Source organism: Trichomycterus rosablanca, chromosome 19 (genome assembly GCF_030014385.1).
Source record: "Trichomycterus rosablanca isolate fTriRos1 chromosome 19, fTriRos1.hap1, whole genome shotgun sequence".
Classification (NCBI taxonomy): domain Eukaryota; kingdom Metazoa; phylum Chordata; class Actinopteri; order Siluriformes; family Trichomycteridae; genus Trichomycterus; species Trichomycterus rosablanca.
Window position 1 is genome coordinate 3,632,680 of NC_086006.1, and position 20,245 is coordinate 3,652,924.

At 43.3% G+C, this 20,245-nt stretch overlaps 1 protein-coding gene across 2 annotated transcripts in view; it reads right to left on the reverse strand.

Annotated features, from left to right (window-relative positions):
* The window catches only part of dip2ba (disco-interacting protein 2 homolog Ba), a 73,238-nt gene that overhangs the window by 23,952 nt on the left and 29,041 nt on the right, over positions 1-20,245 (reverse strand). For both annotated transcript variants that reach the window (XM_063016206.1, XM_063016205.1), the window contains exon 2: positions 1,720-1,791. In XM_063016206.1, the coding sequence (XP_062872276.1) occupies positions 1,720-1,791 (72 nt within the window). The remainder of the gene's footprint in view (positions 1-1,719; positions 1,792-20,245) is intronic.

Below are 20,245 nucleotides of genomic sequence, written 5' to 3' on the forward strand. Positions count from 1 at the left end.
TTTTTGATGTTAAAATGTATTAGTGGTTTGATATCTGTTGAAGGGATGTTGATGTTTGTTGTATTTTGCCTTTCTTACTATCCCGCTGTGTCCCAGCACGATGTGTCACATTCCAGTTCTGTTAGTATGTTATTAATGATAGGGTGATCTGATGTACATGATTCTAGCACTTTTAAGTCATAAATGACAATCTGTGCATATTAAGATTTTGTGTGTTTGGTTTTCTTCTGCATAACCGTAAGTAATGGCATGGGCTTCTGCAGTGTAGACAGAGCTGGTTTGAGCTGCATAGTGCTCACAGCAGATTGGTAGGTGTTAGGTTTTTCAGAACATAAAAACGTACATTTAATATGGGAAGTTTTACGGCATTTTCCAAGTTTTACGACATCCATGCCACATGGTCTTTTTTTTGTTCAACATGGCGCCGGCTAGGCTCCCTCCCTGACCCCCACCTAGGGGGTGGGCGGAGCCTGGGCCTCTTTAGCACATTTCATTGGCTCCAACAGCAGCGGCGGAGGAGGAGCCTAGACTAGTTTAAAAGAATGGCGGGCTTAGACGCCGGTTCTTTTTCTTGGGTGGTCGTGTTTCTAGACTGCAGGAGAAAGGAGCGTCGGTCGGCTTAGCTCTGATATATATTCACAGATCATTTTTACACTTAATAAAGTGTTTTAAAGAGTACTTTCTGGACTTCCCGACTGCTTTCTTCAGGAACTCTCGACAAAAGATTCATCCTAACATAGGGCAGGAATGTCTGTCTGGGTTGGGCTGTAGCCCATAGTTCCATCGAAGGAAAATCCCAATTACACAGCACACAATGGCATTGTGGAAAACTCTGTGGCATGGAACGAGCTCTGAACATGAACCAAAAACATTTATCACTCCTGCTGCGTCGGCTCTTTGAAATGATGGTCAGATTATAAAATCAAGTGGAAAGCACTTCAAAAGAGTAAATGCTGTAAGAATTATCAAGGGGGGACCAACTCAACTCTTTAGTTCCCACATATATTTGTAAAACAAGCACATATGGTGTTCTAGTGGCCGCATGTAAATAGATAGACAGACAGACAGACAGACATACAGATAGATAGACAGATAGATAGATAGACAGACAGAAAGATAAACACATAGATAGATAGATAGATAGATAGATAGATAGATAGATAGATAGATAGATAGATAGATAGATAGATAGATAGATAGATAGATAGATAGACGGACGGGACAGACAGACAGAGATCGATCGATAGACAGACAAAGATAGACCATCAGACAGACAGATGGATGGATAGACAGACAGACAGACATAGATAGATAAAAAGACGGACAGATATATAGACAGACGGACAGACAGACAGAAATAGATAGACAGACAGACAGATATAGATATAGATAGAAAGATAGACAGACAAAGATAGATAGACAGACACAATGACAGACAGATCACTTTATTAAGTCCGCAGCTCAAGGTACATTAAGTAAAGTATATTACAGTAAAACGTATTAAAGACAGTAAGCTATTTGTCCAAGCACTGTAGGTCTTGGCTGATTACATCTGACTACGTTATATTTTTGCCAAAACCACTCCTTTAATTTCATGTAACACTGAAGCCTCCTTTCCTGCGTATTCCATCTAATACACACCTCAGTGTTCATCCTGGGATCAACTATGTTTGAGAAACAATAAACCTAAATGTGTAAATTAGGAAAACGAGCTCTTACTTTGGGTCTGGGGTATGTACGGCGCCAGCAGCTTGGCTCTTTTCTTCTCATACCCTTTTTGCGTGATGTCTCCTATAGAGAAAGAGAATCGTTAGTACACTTACACAAGCACAGATACCTTCTCTAGATAACGAAGACTCAGCATGTCAATCAGATCTCGATCAGACTGGCAGGACTGGAGACTTCCACATTTTGGAGAGCGATGATGTCACCAGCACTGCCAGGGTATCATCGACTTTAGGTGAAAATTACAGTGCGTGTGTTTTTGTTTTCAGGGTGGGCCGAGACGGATTACTGTCCTCACTTTGAAAGCTCGCGGCCTCTCAGACACCCTATATTACCTCGGCAGAACCTAATTATGGGTTAAGAGGAAACTCTGGCTGTCTGAGATGGAGTGAAGACTCCTGAGGAGATCTGATGCGGCGAGTGAATCAGCATCGCAGACGCCGATCTTTTACTGCAGATGTACACTAGCAACATTACAGTTTGTACTTCCACTATTTCAGATAACTTCCACTACTAACTGTGCATTAACATGGGGCCCTTTAAGAGGTTCAATCTGCAAATGTATCAATCCAACAAATGCAACCCAGTTCATTGTCCTTGTCATTTTTCCCTGTTGCTCATGTAATTTAATCATGAACTGAAGGGCAGTTGTAGCCTAGCGGTTAAGGTACTGGACTAGTAAGCAGAAGGTCGCTGGTTCAAATCCCACTACTGCCAGGTTGCCACTGTTGGGCCCTTGAGCAAGGCCCTTAACCCTCAATTGCTTAGACTGTATAATGTAAGTCGCTTCAGTTTCTCCAATTCACCTCACTTGCACGTCTTCGGACTGTGGGAGGAAACCGGAGCACCCGGAGGAAACCCACACGAACACGGGGAGAACATGCAAACTCCACACAGAAAGGACCTGGACCGCCCCACCTGGGGATCGAACCCAGGACCTTCTTGCTGTGAGAAGTTGTCTGAAATAGTGGAAGTACAAATTGTAACGTTGCTAAAACTGAATCCAATATCACCCAAAATGGCTCAGAATTATTGTGAGACTGAATGAGAGGGACTGAGAGTGTAATTGTGTGTCGCTGATGATAAACTGTGTTTAATATAGACAGAACATAGACAGATTAAAAAAACTATAATGTCTGTATAATAGTAATAATAAATAGGAAATGTACAGTACAGGCCAAAAGTTTGGACACACCTTCTCATTCCTGTGGTTTTTCTTAATTTTTTTTAAATGTTCTACATTGTAGATTAATACTAAAGACATCCAAACTATGAAGGAACACATATGGAATTATGTAGTAAACAAAAAAGTGTTAAACAAACCAGAATATGTTTTATATTTTAGATTCTTTAAAGTAGCCATCTTTTGCTTTAATGACAGATTTGCACACTCTTTGAAATTTTCTCAACCAGCTTTATTAGGTTTCCACCTGGAACGGTTTTCAATGAATGTTTGTGCCTTGTCTACAGTGAATTTTTGGAATTTGTTGCTTTTTTAATGTGTTTGAGACCATCAGTTGGGTTGTGCAGAGGTAGAGTTGGTAAAATATAAAACATATTCTGGTTTGTTTAACACTTTTTGGTTCACTACATAATTCTTCATAGTTTGGACGTCTTCAGTATTAATCTACAATGTAGAAAATAAAAATAATCAAGAAAAAACATTGAAGAGAAGGTGTGTCCAAACTTTTGGCTGGTGTGTCCAAACTTTTGGCCTGTACTGTATGTGCTCTAACAAGAAACAATATTAACAGTTTAAATAAAAAATATATTATTTATTATCTGTTATTCATTCATTTCTGTATTAATTTAAAAAAAGTAGTGCATTCAGTTCAGTCATAGGGAGACATGAGAGATGCTAAAGTCAGGTCAGGGTTCTTCCCTGCTACTGGTACCATGTGACCCAGTACTACCTGTCGCATGAGGGGTGATAGCACGGCACCTCGGGCGTATGATTTCCAGAACGGAATCACCGGCCAGGGCGGATGGGGTCGTTACGACCTAGAACGGCTACGTGCTCACGACCGAGGCGAGCCACCGAGAGATGGGAGTCACCGAGCTTATACTTACTGCTCTACATATTGTCTAATAACTTGGTGACTGAGGTGTTTCTGAACATGCACAGTTGTACAAACATATAGGTTATGTATTTGATGAATGAATTAATGGGCTGTTAGTGGTTTGACATTTACCGTCATCAAATGTGCAATTTCTCATCAAACTATTCTATACATTCTATACATGACAAAAGTCAGAGTAAAAGGTGTGTACATGTAACTATTTACACTAGAGATGCATGAGTACCGATACTGGTATCGGGTATTTGCCTGACTTGTACTCGTACTCGCAAACGAGGCTCCGATACTAAACATCCGATACCGTGTGCCTAGTGCGCGTTGCTGCGTTATGCCTGGTTCACACTACACGACTTTTGCCCTGATTTTCGCTCGGCGGCTGGTCGGCGCTAGATTTGCCGGCTCGGGAGCGACTCGGCGTTCGCTCGGCGATCAAAACTCGGCTCTCGATCGCTAAGTGTGAACTATCCAACAACTCGATCCGACCGCTCGCCGAGCGCTCGAGTTTTCTAGCACGTCAGATATCTGATCTCAGATGTGCGACTGGGAATGAGTGACATGTCGAACAGCCAATGAGAACGCAGGATGCGGTGTGAGGGGAAACGCAGGAGAGGAGTGTAAACAGGTGGGACAGGGGGATAATATAGTTTATATCAGAATACATCAGCACACACACACGTTTTACAGTATTTCTGACCTGATCGTTCTCTACAAAACATAACAGCAAAACACCAACATTGCAAAAATAATTTTTAACCTCCAACTCACTACAGAACAATCCATGCTGCTCGTGTTGCCAAATCCACTCAGATTCATTTATTTTTCCTCCTTGATTTCATCACGTCAGCGCACAAACACTTTGATCGCTCGCTACTTGTTGACGTGCATTTTTGGACGTGGTATCATTAAACTTCTCGTCACTTCTCACGTGTGTTTTTCTTTAAAAAAAAATATATTCTAAATAGGTATTGGCATCGGTATTGGCAAGTACAAAAATACATGTACTTTGTATTGATGCATCCCTAATTTACACATAATAAACCTGAAGCAGAGCTGTACAACTCTATACCCTGCAATAATGGAACCAGAACCTCGGTGGAGTTCAAAAAACCTCATCCAGAACAAAACAAAAGCTCAACTAGCCGCTTCCAAACCAAAAATCAGGACACAATGTGACATCAGTGACCAAATTAGCCCTCAATGTTGGAACTACATGAATCGCTTTGTCATGTCGCCCTCTTCTAACCAGCACTTCAAATCTGCACAGCTGTGCCAGCTCCCCCAAAGCATAAACACACACCCTTCATTCCCCAAACATAATTTAGCAAACATTCTGACACCCACCCAAAGTAAGCAGCAGGAACCTCCTCCCCACCCAGTGCACCACACACACACACACACACACACACACACACACACGCACACGCACACAGTGAGAGAGAGAAAGAGAAAGAAAGCACCGATACTTCTCATATGTGCACAACAAGAGACCTGATGAAACCGACACACCAAAACCTCTTTCCGGTTAGTCTGTGTCTGTGGCAAATAACCTCACAGTCTCAGACTTACAGTACACATCCACATCATCTCATATAGCTGAGCTGTGTTGTTTCAGGATGCTCCATGTTTCTACACTCACTGTCCATTTTATCAGCTCCACTTACCATATAGAAGCACTTTGTAGTCCTACAATTACTGACTGTAGTACATCTGTTTCTCTACATAGTTTTTTAACCTGCTTTCACCCTGTTCTTCAATGGTCAGGACCCCCACAGGACCACTACAGAGCAGGTATTATTTAGGTGGTGGATCATTCTCAGCACTGCAGTGACACTGACATGGTGGTGGTGTGTTAGTGTATGTTGTGCTGGTACGAGTGGAGTTTTTAAATACCGTGTCCACTCACTGTCCACTCTATTAGACACGCCTACCTAGTTGATCCACCTTGTAGACGTAAAGTCAGAGACGGTCGCTCATCTATTGCTGCTGTTTGAGTCGGTCATCTTCTAGACCTTCATCAGTGGTCACGGGACGCTGGTCACTGCAGTGCTGAGAATGATCCACCACCTAAATAATACCTGCTCAGTGGTGCTCCTGTGGGGGTCCTGACCATTGAAGAACAGCATGAAAGGGCATGTAGAGAAACAGATGGACTACAGTCAGTAATTGTAGAACTACAAAGTGCTCCTATATGGTAAGTGGAGCTGATAAAATAAACAGTGAATCAGATGTTGGAGCTGATCAGTGTATCTCAGGTATTATATATATATCAAGCTAGCTTTTTTTGGTATGTCACCCACCCATAATGTTAGTCCGATCCACCCTTTCCAATGTGAGTCATGAGCTTAACCCACACGGCCGTTTGTTTTGGACAGCACTTCCCGAAAAAATCTGATGTGGGGCCCCAAGATGAACTCGACAAACAAAAGGAATGGAAAAAAAGGAACTGATGGGAGTCTGTTGTGCGGGGTGAGAGATTTATTCGCGGTGAAAAGAAAAGGAGAGTCAAAAGAAGTGGGTGAGGAGGAATGAAGGCAGAGAAAGGCGCTGGTTCTCTCTCTCGGTCCCCCTTTTCTCTCAGAATTTCTCTTGCTTTTTTAGAGGACAAAGACAGGAGCGTTAATTCTGAGATTCACGCCTGGTTACCCTATCATTGTGAAGTAAAGATACAGCAGCTACTGCTGAACACCTCCCCACATATACGCACTCATATAATCTGCTACTCCACTCCTTTTACACCCAAGCAATAAAATTTTATTGCCATGAGCATTAACAGTCTCGGCTCTAGAAAATGACACAGCGGTGCTAATAAGCAAACTGGCGGAGCCGTGTTCGAAGCACACTCCTAAAAACACACAGGCACACCAGGGTTGTTATAACACCAGGACTTCAGCCTCCATACAAATATCATCAGCACTGAGACTAAACTTAATAATCAGCTGTTGTGCAGTTGTAGCCTAGTGGTTAAGGTACTGGACTAGTAATCAAAAGGTCGCTGGTTCAAGCCTCACCATTACCAAATTGCCACTGTTGGGCCCTCGAGAAAGTCCCTTAACCCTCAATTGCTTAGACTGTACACCAGCACAGTACTGTAAGTCGCTTTGGATAAAAGCGTCTGCTGTATGCAAACGTTATGCAAGCCCACCACCTGGGCGTCACGGTGGGTTCGATCCCCGGGTGGGGCGGTCCGGGTCCTTTCTGTGTGAAGTTTGCATGTTCTCCCCGTGTCTGTGTGGGTCTCCTCTGGGAGCTCTGGTTTCCTCCCACAGTCCACAAACATGCAGCCAGTCTAATTGAAGACACTGAATTGTCCTATAGGTCCTATAGGTATAGGGTCGTGTCAGGAAGGGCATCCGGCGTAAAAACTGTGCCAAATCAATAATGCGGATCACGATCCGCCGGCGACCCCTGACGGGAGCAACCGAGGAAACAGATAGATGCAAGCCCACCGCCACGGAGATCCAGGTTCGAATCACAGCAGTGCTATCGGCCACTTGGGCGTCTACACAGACCTGATTAGCTAAGTCTGAGAGAGGGGCATGAAGTGTTGCATTAAGAGGGGCGTCCGACATAAAACTGACCAAAAAAATAATAAAAATAAATAAATAATGACAGTAAGAGCTGTAAAGGTTCGAGCTGCTGACGGAGCAACGTAAACTGGTAATGGGGCACAAACAGGGCATCTCTCTTACACACACACACACACCTTTGTGTTCAAACAACAAGCCACAAACATTGGCACAGCAACATCAACACTAAGACTGTCTCTAGATCACACGCAACCTTGCCACGGTCTCTCACACTTCCTGAAAGCAGCCACAGGGCACCTGTCTGCCACTTTGCAGGAGGATTATGGGTAAACACTAACAGCGCATTCACATTCTGTATGAGGATAAACCATAGATGCTTTCAGATCAAACCCATGCGCGTGCACGTTTGTATGCGAGACGCCGAGGGAACAGGATATGGACGTTTTCCCCACCCTGCTCAGCCTGCCAAAAAAATGGCCCCCGTGCATTCACGAGAAGGAATGTGCTGATTGGACAACGGCCCGGGGCCAGAACACACGATGCATCGGCCAAACGTGAGAGCAGATCCAAAGACATGGCGGCTTCGGGGCTCCGGGAGCCAACACGCGCCTCAACGCTCGATTGTGCGTGTTAGGACTCGATTTGTGTCGTCGTGTGTTTGACCTACATGCACATCAAGGTGTGGATCAGAATTTTTGCGGCTATCTTTTAGCAACACGCGGTTACAGGCAGAGTTGGTAGCAGAGGAAATGATAAGCTGGTCAGGCTTCCTGCCTCACTGGGTCTCAGGGTGACTGGAAAAACCCGAGAGCATGGGGAGGAAGTATGCAAGTGGCTGTGCGCGCGCACACACACACACACACACACACACGAAAACACACAAATAATGGCCTTGACCAAAAAAAACCAAACGTTCTCTAACAAGCCAGGCCATGTTTGTTACCTGACGTTTGATCCTCTGGTTTTGACCTAGAGCTATAAGTTAAGTGATGAACGTTTCACACAAAACTCAGATTACATTGTTAACGTTACCGAATACACTCTTCAACCACTGGAGGCTCTGCAAACCATAAAGTAAACAAGTGACAGCCGCTCAGGCGGCGCAGCGGTAAAAAAGTACGCTAGCGCACCAGAGTTGGGGTCTCGTATACATCGTATCGAATCTCAGCTCTGCCTTCCGACTGGGCTGGGCGGCTGCATGAACAACGTTCGGCTGTTGTTCAGGGTTAGAGGGTAAGAAAGTCGGATCATAGGTCCTCATAACTGGTGCGACTGCGGCCCCTGCTGGCTGACTGATGGCGCCTGCACAGGGCTGAGGAATAATGCTGATGGGGGTGTGGCCCTCCATACACAGTGCCCGTCGGTGTATGAACTCGACTCGTGCAGGTGAAAAATGCAGTCTGTACGTGCCAGAGGGGGCGCAAGTCAGTTGAGAGGCGTCCTCAGTCATCAAGATATCTGAACTATAACATTATAAAAGACACCATTAATACTACTGCATCTGAATAATAATATTAATAATAAAATTTTATTTATAAGCGCCTTTCAAGAAACCCAAGGACACTGTACAGATAGAGGCCTAAAACAACATAGAAATTAATCAACATAGTAATACATAAATAAATAAGAATAACCAGTAACAATAAATTCAATAGAAACAATAAAACAAATTCAATAAAACAAAACATAAGTAAATTAATATTAGTTGTCAGGAAAAGCAGCAATAAAAAGATGGGTCTTAAGCTGCTTTTTGAGGGAGGTGAATGACGAGCACGACTGAAGGAGCAGTGATAAGGAGTTCCACAGTTTTGGCCCTGCAACGCTAAAAGCCGTGGTCTATTGAACTTGCACTTCATTTGCTGGTTCCTTACACTTCCCTCCCTAAACACTGCAGCTTTTAAACGCGTCCGAGATCAAGAATGAAAGGAAGAGTCCGTCGATCTGATGACCATCTGAAACCTATCCTGTCCAGTCCTGATAGCCTTTAGCACTGCGGCTTTTGATAGCATTCTTTTCACTCGCTCACAATGTCCGTCTCTGGCTCTGGGACTGAAAATGAGAGTAGCACATTTTACAACACGGCGGTCCCCTCAGTGGGATTTGAGACAGAACCAGGCGCCAAATTTAGAAAGCTGAAGCCAAAGAAGTAGAACACATTAAGGATCCCTGCACCCACGCACACCAACAAGCTTCACAAAGCATCTGACAAGTGTGACGGTGAACAGCGGGGCTGAGAATACACTGCTGTTAAAAACAATGTGCTGAGCTATTCAGGGACATAAAACACACCAAATAGGAAAGGAAAGCTTTTGGGGCAGCGCTGAATCACTGAACTGGTCTCGATATTTACGATGGGGATGATTTTCAGTTTGCCCCTCTGTGATTGTTTTGGTGTTTAACTTTCTGCAGCCCTGTTTAGATCTACAGTACACAGTGCTTTAATAAGATCTGTTGCAGTCGGGATTAACCATGGTGCTTGTATTGTCTCACTCCAGTGGCGATTCTGTGACGAATGCATTTAACCGATCAACAGTCAGCTCGGTTTTTTTGGCTCACCAATACAGCCCGCCCTGATACGCTTGGTCCCTGTAAATTTACCACGGGTAATTAGGTATAATATGGGTCACTTGGCATTGGAGAAACAAATAAATTATATGTGGAATGACAGATTTAAAAACGTACCGTACCACAGGGTACCGTGGGGGGAAAGGTGGCAGACAGGAGAGCTTTGTACCCGTCGATATCGGTAAAAGAGACACGGCTTATATTGTCTGATATGCTTGTGAGTAACAATAAAAAAAACATTAAATGAAACCTCTGGGTTTGTCTGCACAAGTTCTGTGATCCATAAAAGTTCTCTAGAAGTGACTGGAAAGTTAACAGGGATCCAACTACACTGATCTCACCTACCAACTGGACAGAAGTATGTGAACATCTGACAATCCGAACAAAAGCAGTGGCATTAAAATGGAGCTGGCCTTTCCTTTGTGGTCTCCGCAAAGGAATTTGTGCCTATTAGTGAGGCCAGGCACTTATGTTGGAGTCAGGACAGGGTCTGCACCACATAGCTGAAGGAATGTAATTTAATATAATTGTTTGTATAAACCTGTTAGTAATGGGTGTGGCCTAAACGCAGTAACTCAAACATTAGAAGGGGTGTGTACAAACTTTTGGCCTCAATGCTGTTGGAGACAGTACACATCCATGTGGACATAGGGAGTACTATGAGGTCTGTCTGAAAATATAGTGAGCTGCCTTGCTGCCTACCTGAGGCATCAAAGTCATAAGGCAGATTATTTAAATGCACTACTTAGATAGTGATTCTGTCAGTCTTAGCAAACAAGATTTTAGTGCTTGTCAGTAGGGGTGCTGACATGGGGTCTGTTCAAAAACCTAGTGAGCTGCCTTGCTGTCTGCTGCCTACCTAGACAGCTGCCTCAGTAGAGAGTATTCAAATAAAACAACTCATAAGGCAGATTATTTAGACACACTACTTAGACACCAATTACATCACCACGATTACGTTTTAGCTTACTAAGCTAACACAATTAGCCTCGGACCAATCAAACCAATTGGCTGAGGCGGCACAACCCGCTAGCACGCCAGCTAACGTCTCCCTTCGTGTACGTAAACGGTTAAACTGTCCCTGACGAGCCTGAATGTACAAATAAAAGACACTTGTATGATTACACCTTTATACAAATTAAACATTAATGGGAATTATTCACATTTAAAAAAAACTCTGTTGGTTGCTCCGCATTCGTCCACCACATTTGCAATTTATTGTGAGAAAGGTCGTGCCGCACTGAATGCTGGGATTGCCTTCACCGCTGAGGAGGCGTCGGACGCTCCCTCGTCATTCAGTCAGATTATCACTCAGAATTAAGGCGCCTCAGTAGGAGCTATTTAAGGCATCTGAAAATTTAGACACGCCCTCTTCTCAGGAGAGCATAGGACGGTGTAAAATGCGTCTATGTAGAGAGATCACTAGGTTTTTGGACATACCCATGGTCTTTGTGCTTGTTATTGCCAATAAACAATCATAGACCTCTGTGCTGGTCAGTCCCAGTGAAAGAGGAGCAGTCTGTATGTCTATCAGTCACAGTAAAGGTGTAGAGGCATTTCTCTGTGCCCGTACTTTAGTGCCAGCATAACATCTGTAGCTGACTGTTCCAAGCAAGGGTCAAATCCTACAAGTCAGTTTCAGGAACTAAATCTTGGTATTTTTGTCTCAGTCACTGCTGAGGAGAAACGGCGTGCTCTCTATACCAGTCAGTGTCAGTGAAAGGGCATCTCTGTATCTGCCAGTCACAAGGAAAGATGTGTGGCCTCTGTGCCCGGCAGTCACCGTGAAGGACACGCAGACAATTATCCTGGTGTCTTAAATGAAGAATACTGGCTGTGTGTAATAAACCAGACCTCAGACTGCATTCTATCATCCCCATGATAACACACACACACACACACACCTTGATAACACACCTATGCCCAAGGTCGAAAGAGCTGGCAGGAATGAGAAGCTCCTATCATGTGGAACAAGCTCTGAGTCTGAACACTTATCTGGCTCCTGGCTCATTTATCTCTGGGGTTTCTTTGATATGCAACACCCACACACACTCACACAAACAGGAAGTAAAACAGGGAATACGGCTTATCAGCAAGGTGCAGGCGTTACTCTGTTAACCCGGGGGTTTAAAGAACTGATGAGGCAAACTTGCCCACCTGGGAGACTGGCACTGACGTCACGTCCTGTCTTAGGCAACCGCAACTGCTAACACTTCACATCACTATAGTCACTTCTCAGTACTTACACAGCTTGGATAGGTTTGTTCTTGTTTATTTACATATACAATATCCAAACAGTCCCCCACGCTGTATTTCATTTTTGTTTCTACATACATTTATGCAACCATAAATAAAAGAAAGTTAACACACATATATACGCCCCAACTTAAATCTTTGTCATACAAACTTGGCCGCATCTCCAATGTCCCAGTATAATAACCGGTGATCAGAGGGTAAATCAAAGTTCCGAGCTCATCTTTATTATTCTTTCACAGAATATTCTTGAGATTCTATCATCAATATAGTCCAAAAAAACAGTCCCGATATTACACCATTGTCTGAGGTTATGTTTAGCCCTGTGATGAAGTAAGGGTAGCTTACCCATCACTATGACATGTACTTATGTTAATCTTACCTGGGTTGAACCATCCTCTGTTAAGGAGAGGGGGAGAAAAGCGTACACTTCAATGTAATGTAAATAATTGTATGTACAGTGTATCACAAAAGTGAGTACACCCCTCACATTTCTGCAGATATTTAAGTATATCTTTTCATGGAACAACACTGACAAAATGACACTTTGACACAATGAAAAGTAGTCTGTGTGCAGCTTATATAACAGTGTAAATGTATTCTTCCCTCAAAATAACTCAATATACAGCCATTAATGTCTAAACCACCGGCAACAAAAGTGAGTACACCCCTAAGAGACTACACCCCTAAATGTCCAAATTGAGCACTGCTTGTCATTTTCCCTCCAAAATGTCATGTGATTTGTTAGTGTTACTAGGTCTCAGGTGTGCATAGGGAGCAGGTGTGTTCAATTTAGTAGTACAGCTCTCACACTCTCTCATACTGGTCACTGAAAGTTCCAACATGGCACCTCATGGCAAAGAACTCTCTGAGGATCTTAAAAGACGAATTGTTGCGCTACATGAAGATGGCCAAGGCTACAAGAAGATTGCCAACACCCTGAAACTGAGCTGCAGCACAGCGGCCAAGATCATCCAGCGTTTTAAAAGAGCAGGGTCCACTCAGAACAGACCTCGCGTTGGTCGTCCAAAGAAGCTGAGTGCACGTGCTCAGCGTCACATCCAACTGCTGTCTTTGAAAGATAGGCGCAGGAGTGCTGTCAGCATTGCTGCAGAGATTGAAAAGGTGGGGGGTCAGCCTGTCAGTGCTCAGACCATACGCCGCACACTACATCAAATTAGTCTGCATGGCTTTCACCCCAGAAGGAAGCCTCTTCTGAAGTCTCTACACAAGAAAGCCCGCAAACAGTTTGCTGAAGACATGTCAACAAAGGACATGGATTACTGGAACCATGTCCTATGGTCTGATGAGACCAAGATTAATTTATTTGGTTCAGATGGTCTCAAGCATGTGTGGCGGCAATCAGGTGAGGAGTACAAAGATAAGTGTGTCATGCCTACAGTCAAGCATGGTGGTGGGAATGCCATGGTCTGGGGCTGCATGAGTGCAGCAGGTGTTGGGGTGTTACATTTCATTGAGGGACACATGAACTCCAATATGTACTGTGAAATACTGAAGCAGAGCATGATCCCCTCCCTCCGGAAACTGGGTCGCAGGGCAGTGTTCCAGCATGATAATGACCCCAAACACACCTCTAAGATGACCACTGCTTTATTGAAGAGGCTGAGGGTAAAGGTGATGGACTGGCCAAGCATGTCTCCAGACCTAAACCCAATAGAACATCTTTGGGGCATCCTCAAGCGGAAGGTGGAGGAGCGCAAAGTCTCGAATATCCGCCAGCTCCGTGATGTCGTCATGGAGGAGTGGAAAAGCATTCCAGTGGCAACCTGTGAAGCTCTGGTAAACTCCATGCCCAGGAGAGTTAAGGCAGTTCTGGGAAATAATGGTGGCCACACAAAATATTGACACTTCAGGAACTTTCACTAAGGGGTGTACTCACTTTTGTTGCCAGTGGTTTAGACATTAATGGCTGTATATTGAGTTATTTTGAGGGAAGAATAAATTTACACTGTTATATAAGCTGCACACAGACTACTTTTCATTGTGTCAAAGTGTCATTTTGTCAGTGTTGTCCCATGAAAAGATATATTTAAATATCTGCAGAAATGTGAGGGGTGTACTCACTTTTGTGATACACTGTAGGTTGAAGTGCCATGGCCAGGAATGTGGTTAAATAAGTCAATATATTGATATATTTAACATTGTAAAATATTGAAATGTGTTTGTATATCGTATCCTAGGTTTCCCTGTAAATATATCGGCTCAGCCGAGGGTGAGGGGCTACGAGGATAAAAGCAACGTGCAGGTAGACAATGGGGGTTCAAGTCTACAATTAGAGCGCAATACCTCAACAGTATTAATGACTTTGTAGTCAGTCGTCGTATATACATTGCCAGGAGTGTCTAGAGTATGTTCGTGTACTTTTTTCGTTTGTATGTTTGTAAGTAGCGTCGTGTTTGAATGTGTAAATAAATAAGGGGGGGAAAAGAAGCACACCTGTGTCCTCAACTTTTATTCCGGTTCCCAGACCAGTCGCCCGACACTACCCACGGGGTTCGCCCCGTCCCAAGCCCAGTATGTTAAATATTCCACTGGCAAGAAATCAAAAATGACTCTATTCTAGTCAGAGAGTGTTGGGCGTCTGAGTCAGAGATCCATCTCAACAAGATAACCTTACATGCAGCAAATGTATCCCTGTAATCTGGGCTTGGGACTCCCATAATAAGACAAAGTGGATCCATTGTCAGCTTATTCCTAAATATTAATGCTTTTATGATTTTTTTTTTTGGGGGGAGGGGGGCTGAGGTAAAGATCTTTTTAAAATAGTTTGTATTGTAAAATTTTGTTCTAGTGTTATTAATTTTTGGCAGATTGGATTTGTATAAACAATAGGAAGATGGAAGCAATGAAACATCATTTGCTCTTCCACTGACCAGTCAAGCCAGTGACCATGTTGCTGGGTTAAAGTAATGTAGACTGAACTTGTCTTAACCAGCACAGGAACACACAGAATGTGGAAGTTACGCAAGAGAGACGTACGCTGCCCCACATTAACCCAAAAGAAGGAACTGTAGGGTTGGTGTCAGCCTCTGGGTGCTATTTTTAATCCCTAGAGCAGACCGCTATTTTACAAAGACTAACAGAGTAAACTAAACAATTTGCTTACTGAAAATATAAGGAAGGCTGTGCGAGCGGAAGAGCGTTTCTGTGGCCGACACACACCAGCCTATTATTATAGTCGTGTAGGCTGGTTTAACGATCCACTATGCTCTGTGGTTTGAGCCCTGCACGTCATACACGTCAGTCGACACGTTTCAGGGTGAGAATAACAGATTTGGGATGGAGGAGTGGAAGAAGAGTGTGATGAAAGAATGAAGGAATCTAAAATCAGCCCTCTGGGTTTGTTTGCACAAGTTCTGTGAGCCATGAAAGTTCTCTAGAAGTGACTGGAAAGTTAACAGGGATCCAACTAAGGCTAATACAGGCTTACAGAGCTACACTGATCTCACCTACCAACTGGACAGAAGTATGTGAACATCTGACAATCCGAACAAAAGCAGTGGCATTAAAATGGAGCTGGCCTTTCCTTTGTGGTCTCTGCAAAGGAATTTGTGCCTATTAGTGAGGTCAGGCACTTATGTTGGAGTCAGGACAGGGTCTGCACCACATAGCTGAAGGAATGTAATTTAATATAATTGTTTGTATAAACCTGTTAGCAATGGGTGTGGCCTAAACACAGTAACTCAAACATTAGAAGGGGTGTGTACAAACTTTTGGCCATTTAGCATAAATTCCAATCAACTCAATGCTGTTGGAGACAGCCAGTACACATCCATGTGGACATAGGGAGTACTATGAGGTCTGTCTGAAAATATAGTGAGCTGCCTTGCTGCCTACCTGAGGCATCAAACTCATAAGGCAGATTATTTAAATGCACTACTTAGAAAGTAATTCTGTCAATTACGTCACCGCAGTTTTCGCTCGCTATCTAACACAGTTAGCCTCAGGCCATTCAAACCAAAGGGCTGAGGCGGCACAACCCGCTACAATGCCAGCTAACGCCTCCCTCCGTGTCCCTGACGAGCCCAAATTTGCAAACAATCGACACTTGTGCACCTTTATACAAATTAAAAGCAATCAGAATTTATCTACATTTGAAAAGAACTGTTTGTTGCTTCACATCGGACGCTCCGTCGTTATTTACATTTTCATTTTACATTTTCAGCATTTGGCAGACGCTTTTATCCAAAGCGACTTGCACAATGAGCAGAACACGATGAGCAATTGAGGGTTAAGGGCCTTGCTCAGGGACCCAACAGTGGCAACTTGGTGGTGGCGGGGCTTGAACCGGCAACCTTCTGTTTACTAGTCCAGCACCTTACCCACTGAGCTATCACTGCCCCCTGTTATTCAGTCAGATTATCGCTTAGAATTAAGGCACTTCATTAGGCAGCATTTTAAGGTATCTAAGAAGTTAGACATGCCTTCTTCTCAGGAGCGGGTGTAGGATGACGTAAAATGCATCTATGTAGAGTCACTAGGTTTTCAGACTGTTCTTATGTGACCAAGTCTGTCCATAAAGCATCTGACCTGTGTGCCAAGTTTCAGCCCTAGTGTCCGAGCTCATGGAGTGTCGGTCGATTCCAGGCATCCGTACTCCTGTGCGACTGAAAGTGGGTGAAAAGTGCTGCCCTCTGAATGCCCTGCACTGCCCAGTGACATCACACGAGCGGCAGCTGATTAAGATGAGATCGGCAGTGTTTTAAAGGAAGCGTTTGTCAGAGACGTGGAGCAGATGGAGAGGCAGGCAGGTAATCCACCACAGAGCATAAAGACAGGGCTAATCCAGCAGCAGGTAAGAGAGATAATACACACCTTCTGCTCGGTAAAACCACGCCCTTCATTACCTGTACAGGCCAAGCTGTTCTAACATTAGAGGTGGCCTGGGCAGGGCTCGGGGGATGCTTTACGTCTGACCCTGTCCATGTGGTTTGGGGTCTTTTGTGTGCATTTTCACACCTTTGTTCTAAACTTTCAAACGTTTGGGCATGTGTGGAGCGCTCGAAGGTCAAAGGTGGGATCATGCTTAACCTTTCCATATGTCCACACAGTACAAAGGTCTATGCTGATTAAGAAAAAAGATCACTCATTTTCTTAACCGCTTATCCAATCAGGGTCGCAGGGGGGTCTTGGAGCCCATCCCAGCTTTTCAATGGGTCAAGGCACACAGTAACGCCATGGACAGGGCGCCGGTCCATCGCAGGGCAGACACACACACACACTCATACACACACCCTTTCACCTATAGGACAATTCAGTGTCTCCAATTAACCTGACTGCATGTTTTTGGACTGTGGAAAACCCACGCATACACAGGGAGAACATGCAAACCCCACACAGAAAGGACCCGAACCGCCCCGTCTGGGGGTCGAACCCAGGACCTTCTTGCTGTGAAGCGACAGTGCTACTGTGCCGCCTAGACTAGATCACTGCCGGTGAAATTTCTCAAGCTAGAGCTAGATCCTCAGGAACCCGATCTATTTAGGTAGTGTGGAAATGAAGCCCTCAAGGCTTTAATCAGCACGAGTTTTCTTCCCAGCAAAACAATAGAATTCAATTGTGTACTGCTTACGAGATTATCTTCAAATCTAAGTACAGTTTCTGAGCTCTGAGGGAGGAGGAATAAGCCTGCAGGAGCAGAAACCACAGGAACAGGACACGGTCCAGTACAAACGACACCACTGTTTCTCTCATGTTTTATCATGGAAGGGAGCTTTACAAAACGGATACTTAACGAAAACTCGATTAATAAAGTGCAGAAATGATCTTTTTAAAAGCTGTGGTTTGCCAGTGGGAGCAGAAGTAGCTCGGGCTGATGGGCTGCCAGTTTGCCACCTGCCATGTGTTTTCTTGGGCAGGGCACTTAAATCTGTTCAGTGCTGCTATTTAAAAGGCATCCAAGGCCTTCGTATGACCGACAGCTGCTTTAACTGGTAGGGCAAAGACGATTTACTAAAGTCACTCTGCTAATGAGATTGAGATGCATCAGAATGTGTCGCTTCTCTAGAGGAACACAAACAAGCCCCGGCTGAGATTTATTGTTCCTGTTTTATAGTCATTGGCCTTTAAAGACAAGATTTTTTACACATTGTCCAAACACTTTATAGCACTTTAACCTTAAAAAATCTGCACCTCCAGTGTTGATTTAGGACACGGCATTGCTTGTGTTAGTACATCATGGTGGGCAAAACATATCAAGTACCTGTTATGCATGTACAGTTAGTTTAATACCTGAATGGAACTACTGGAAGAATGTAAAAGTTAGTAGCCTTGTGTACTTTTATTACCTCTGTACTGTATATATGCTGCTTTCTTTAATGTCTCAGTACAGCACTGCATTCGAACAGTGTAACTCAGTCATGCTCACCCACCCACACAGGGAATAGAAGGTCATGCTATGTAGTAAAAATGATTCAGTATTTCGCTGTCCTCTTAAATTACAATATATAGGAAAAAGCTTTTTTATTCTATTGTAGAGAAAATGTCTTAAATGTGGAGCTGAATACTGAATAGGAAATGTGTGCATAGTTGAACCCATATTAAGAAGATAAGACAGAATAAGATATCATTACTGTCACTGTATTGTCAAGTACAACGAGATGATGTTTGGAGCAAGAACCTGAAGAAGGTAAATTATATACAAAATAAAACACTTATAAACTACAAAATCTAGCAAGTAATAAATAAAAATAAGAATAAAGTAGGGGTGGGCGGTATGACGGTACATTCAGTATACAGTCTTTGATTCCTCATTGATCCACCATACCGTTGCACAGTTAATACAACAGCTGTAGGCTTCAGTTTGTTTGTTTGTTTATTTTATGGTTTAACGCCATGTTAACACATTGGTTACATTCATGGCAGGATCATTGAAGTTTTTTATTTATTGATTGATTTTTCCAAGTCATAGCCTTTCTTGTTTCATTTTTGTTTTATTTATCTTCATATGTGAGTCCTCAGTTTTATATTCATTAATGATTGGTTGATCGATGGGTTTAACGCCATGTCTACATGAAATTAATTAGGGCAGTGCTAGCTGGTTAAGGTACTGGACTAGTAATCAGAAGGTTGCCGGTTCAAGCCCCACCACCACCAAGTTACCACTGTTCCTCCCCTGAGCAAGGCCCTTAACCCTCAATTGCTTAAAATCATGTTCAGTCATAACTAAGTCGTTTTGGATAAAAGCGTCTGCTAAATGCCGAAAATGTAAATTAATAATCGTGGCTGAGAGGTGTTTAGTTTTTACATGTTTGTGATTACTCCAGTATTTGCAAGAAATTGTATTACTATTTATAGTGTTTAAAGTTGAAAACTTCTATTATATTATTTGGGATTCCTAATTGATTCCCTATTGTACTGTGTTTGTGATTCAATAATGCTGTGTTTTATTGTTATGATGGTATGACATATTTCGCATGTTGGTGGGGGTCCCCCTCTCAATAGGTGTGAATGAGTTAATTGGGCGTGTCCGATGCAGCATCTAGTCCATACAGATTGCTCCATTCTGTATGTTGGCGTAGGTTTGTGGTGTGTGTTGATATTGGGGTGAATTTCATGAAGTGTATTATTGTGTTGTGATTCCCATTCAAGCTATTTGTTTCTGATGTATTTCATGATCAGTGGGCAGCTAATCATATAATATTCCTCTATAGACGGTTGAGAAAGAAGCAAAAATGAAAACACTGGATTCCAGGTCTGTCTTACTGGGCTAAAATACTTCAGGTCAGTCGCTAAACCAATGTTATAAGTGAACTGGAAGTGGAGATATTTAAAGTCGTCCCCCTTTCTACAACAGACCTGTGGCCAAGAGGAGTTTGCAAACGTGGTTTAATTTGTTAAAAGGAGAGCTAAGGCTAATTCTATAATACTTACATATTAAATAAACAATAAAAATCATATTTACTGCAACTGTTTGACACGTATCATATATTGTGTCATTTTGTGGGGCCAAGCAAAGCTTACAGTGCTCAAAATGTATTTATGACAGTAGAAACAGCCACAGGCATATACAAAGTCCAACACATACCATGAAACCATCAGAATCTTAAAAAATACTGCGATACAAATTTACCAGCC